At 42.2% G+C, this 4,157-nt stretch overlaps 1 protein-coding gene across 2 annotated transcripts in view; it reads left to right on the top strand.

The window, feature by feature from the left end:
- The window catches only part of brsk2b (BR serine/threonine kinase 2b), a 199,601-nt gene extending 195,934 nt beyond the window's left edge, over window positions 1–3,667 (top strand). The window contains exon 19 of one of the 2 annotated variants that reach the window (XM_082969348.1): window positions 1,376–3,667. In XM_082969348.1, the coding sequence (XP_082825474.1) occupies window positions 1,376–1,629 (254 nt within the window). In that variant the 3' untranslated portion in view covers window positions 1,630–3,667. The remainder of the gene's footprint in view (window positions 1–1,375) is intronic. The other variant, XM_082969349.1, reaches the window with a different exon arrangement.
- The last annotated feature ends 490 nt before the right edge of the window (window positions 3,668–4,157 follow it).

Consider the following 4,157-nt stretch of genomic DNA (forward strand, 5'->3'; position numbering starts at 1 on the left):
TGCCTTGATGACCGCTTTGCACATTCTTGGCATTCTCTAAACCAGCTTCATGAGGAATGCTTTTCCAACAGGCTTGAAGTAGTTCCCACGTGCTGAGCACTTGTTGGCTGCTTTTCATTCACTCTGCGGTTCAACTCATCCCAAACCATCTCGGGTGATTGGGTTGAGGTCGGGTGATTGTGGAGACCAGGTCATCTGATGCAGCGCTCCACCACTCTCCTTGGTCAAATAGCCCTTGCACAGCCTGGAGGTGTGTTTTGGGTCATTGTCCTGTTGAAAAACAAATGATAGTCCCACTAATTGCAAACCAGATGGGATGGAGTATCGCTGCAGAATGCTGTGGTAGCCATGCTGGTTAAGTGTGCCTTGAATTCTAAATAAATCACAGACAGTGTCACCAGCAAAGCACCCACATACCAACACACCTCCTCCTCCATGCTTCACGGTGGGAACCTCATATGCAGAGATCATCCGTTCACCTATTCTGCAACTCACAAAGACATGGCGGTTGGAACCAAAAATCTCACATTTGGACTCATCATACCAAACGACAGATTTCCACCGGTCTAATGTCCATTGCTTGTTTCTTGGCCCAAGCAAGTCTCTTCTTATTATTGGTGTCCTTTAGTTGTGGTTTCTTTGCACGATGAAGGCCTGATTCACGCAGTGTCCTCTGAACAGTTGATGTTGAGATGTGTCTGTTACTTAAACTCTGTGAAGCATTTATTTGGGCTGCAATCTGAGGTGAAGTTAACTCTAACGAAGGTTTCCTCTGTAGCAGAGGTAACTCTGGGTCTTCCTTTTCTTGTGGTGGTCCTCATGAGAGCCAGTGTCATCATAGTGCTACATGGTTTTTGCAACTGCACTTGTAGAAACTTTAAAAGTTCTTGACATTTTCCGGATTAACTGACCTTCTTGTCTTAAAGTAATGATGGACTGTCATTTCTCTTTGCTTATTTGAACTGTTCTTGCCATAATATGGACTTGGTCTTTTACCAAATAGGGCTTTCTTCTGTATACCATTACTACATGATTCCATATGTATTATTAAATAGTTGTGATGTCTTCACTATTATTCTACAATGTAGAAAATAGTAAAAATAAAGAAATATCCTGGAATGAGTAGCTGTGTCCAAACTTTTGACTGGTACTGTATATACTAACAGCCTAACACATATAATAAAATCCTCTTTTTTACCATCCACGTGGCTAATGAGTCTCCTTTTTACCTCCTAGAATAATACCTCCAGTCCTTTCCTCATCATCACCCTCTCCTCCTATCACCCTCTCCTCTTCCTCCTCACGTTAACCCCATTGCTCATTCGTTGTTTGTTCTCTCTCTCTTTTTTTCTTTTCTTCCCATCTTTGTACCTAGGCAGCCCGTTGAGTAACTTCTTTGACGTAATTAAACAGCTTTTTTCAGACGAGAAGAACAGCCAGGCGTCGCACAACCCCCCTGGCACACCCGGCACACCTAGCCCCGCCCCTGCCAAGCATGCCCCCGGCAGCAGGCGAAACGATCCATGTCCCCCGCCCACTCAGCCCACTGACTCTAAATGCCCCCCGCTTCTGGGCAAAGACAAACAAACAAAGATGGCCGCCACCAGCCGGACTGGGGAACAACCTTAAGACCGGAGAGAAGTAGCTAGCTCTCTGTTGCATGACTAGATAATAACCACCTGTTATCAGGTCATTCAAAACCCAATACAAAACCCACAAGAGTGTGTGAGAGATGAGAAATGAAATGAGAGATGCTGCTGGTTTCTTTGCTTTAGTCAGTAGGCTTAGTGTGTTTGTGTCTCGAAAAAAATCTACTTTTGATTATCACAGAGAGAAACTTTTGTACTGTATAATAATGGAATGACTACTCTTTGAGTTTAGCAATCGATCATTGATCAGTATTTGACGATAATAAGTACCACATGTAGCCATGTTTCTTTTCTGTTCCTCTACCCTCTCGTCCCTTTCCCACGCCGTGGGGTGTGTGTTGGTGTGTGTGTTGGTGTGTGTGTGTCTGCTCTGTGATGATGGCTTGACCTTGTCTTTACCACCAGGGATCATCACTAAAACCTATTAGAGAAACAAGATGGAGGACAGTGTGTGTGTCCCAACCTGGGGCACTTTGTCAACAGCGGGAGTAAATGAGCCAGAGACGGAGGACAAGAGAAAGACTTCACATACTTCACACTGCTGTCCACGTCCTCCCCATGCACCCCTCCTGCTTTCCACCCGCACACACACATACACTAAACATTAGAGTACCAGAGACTCTCTCTTCATCATGACAGACACCCAGAGACATATTAGCCGAAGAGTTGGAGAAAAGCCTTAAAAAGACTGATGTTTGTCAAACCTATACTACACGCATCCCCTCTCCTCCTTTCTCTCCTCATTGTCTATCCACCTACACACACACGCACACACACACACACACACTGGGGGGATGTAAAGACTTGTGCACAAAGACGAATGGAAGTAGAACCACTGGCTCCTATGAAAGTTGGAGAGAGGAGGCGCGACTCTTGGACGTTGGATGGACGTTGGCTGAACGTTGGCTAAACTTTGGCTGGATTGTAATTCTTTTTAATGTAGTCCTTCTTTGTGAACTACAGGATTTTAACACATTAGACTTATTCAGACTCTGTGTCATTGCTGTAAATTAAATGAAATTGAGTTAATTGACTTTGGGTGGGCAATGGGGAGGGAGGGGTACACAAATGAATGATCTATTCTGTTGTACAGACTAACTACAGTATGTTCCCATATGTACAACGTTTGTGTAGTTGTGACATTATGTTTAGCTAAGAACTTATCACTATCTTCTGTGTTTTCTACTTTTTGGATGTGTTTTATCGATTAAATGTTGTATTTTATTTTCGGTTACCTTTTGAGGGATGAATCATTTCAGGGTTTAATTTTCTTCCATTTTGTTTTGTTCATGTTCCTTTGAAATATCTGCAGGATTCAGACAATAGTGGACATAATTATTGTGTATATTTGTGTACCTTATTGTATTTTTTTTGTCATGTTTGTTTTAATTTATTCTGGGTTATTTATATAAATGATGTAAAAAATGTATTAGATAATTTAAGGATTGTTTTTGTCATGTTTAATTTATTGATCATTGATCATTCTCTAAATGTTTTTGTGAACATTCATTCTTTCCCAGCTTCGATGAGAAAGCTTGTAATATATACATTTGGAAAATGATTTACGGTAATTTAAGAATGTAGACTAGTCTCTTTGAGAGGAATGAGCCCTCTGTTGATAATAATTGTGCGTTCCTTCTCGTTGTGTGTGTACGACATCAAAGACATCACTCCAGCCACTCGCCTTGTAAATACAAAACAATTTGCTGACAAACCTATTTAAAAAAAAACCCAAGGGGATTCCTACTCTTAGCTTTTACCTTGTAATGTCGTTTGCATGTCCAACATGTGTCTTTTCTTTGCATGTAGTTGTTGGAATTGTTCTGTCCCTTTTCCCCCCTTCTTTCTTTCTTTTGTTCTTTTTCTTTCCTCTCTCTTAATTTCTTTCTCTTATTTTTCTTTCCTCTCTCACCACTTCCGTTGTTTGTTCGTCTTTGAGTTCTTTCTCGCACCCTCCCCTCCCCTCCCCTTCCTTATACTGTTGTGCACATTTACCGTGCGATGCATCCTCTGCGCGCGTGCGCCACACACACACACACACACACACACACACACACACACACACACACACACACACACACACACACACACACACACACACACACACACACACACACACACACACACACACACACACACACACACACACACACACACACACACAGTCTCTCTCAAAGAGAGACCTGATACTCTGGTCACGAATTCTGTCTGGGGTGGGAATTGGTATCAGAAGAGATAAAATAAAGCAATACCTATTAGTGTTATTCTTTCTATTTTGTACTATTGGGTAACCAGGCCACACAGGACGATGGACATACAGTAGAACACAACGCCAGGAGCGCTGGTATTTAGCAGGAAACCACTGGCAATGTATCCCCTTGTGACATAACTGTGAACAACTTCAGTGCAAAAGGAAATAAATCTGTGGACTTTGGAATTGCGTGATGGTGATTTCTGATTTGATCTTATACACTTCCATGGGTGAATATTATTCTAAAAGGGGCTAAT

The sequence above is a fragment of the Salmo salar genome, chromosome 26 (assembly GCF_965601325.2).
Source record: "Salmo salar chromosome 26, fSalSal1, whole genome shotgun sequence".
NCBI lineage: Eukaryota > Metazoa > Chordata > Actinopteri > Salmoniformes > Salmonidae > Salmo > Salmo salar.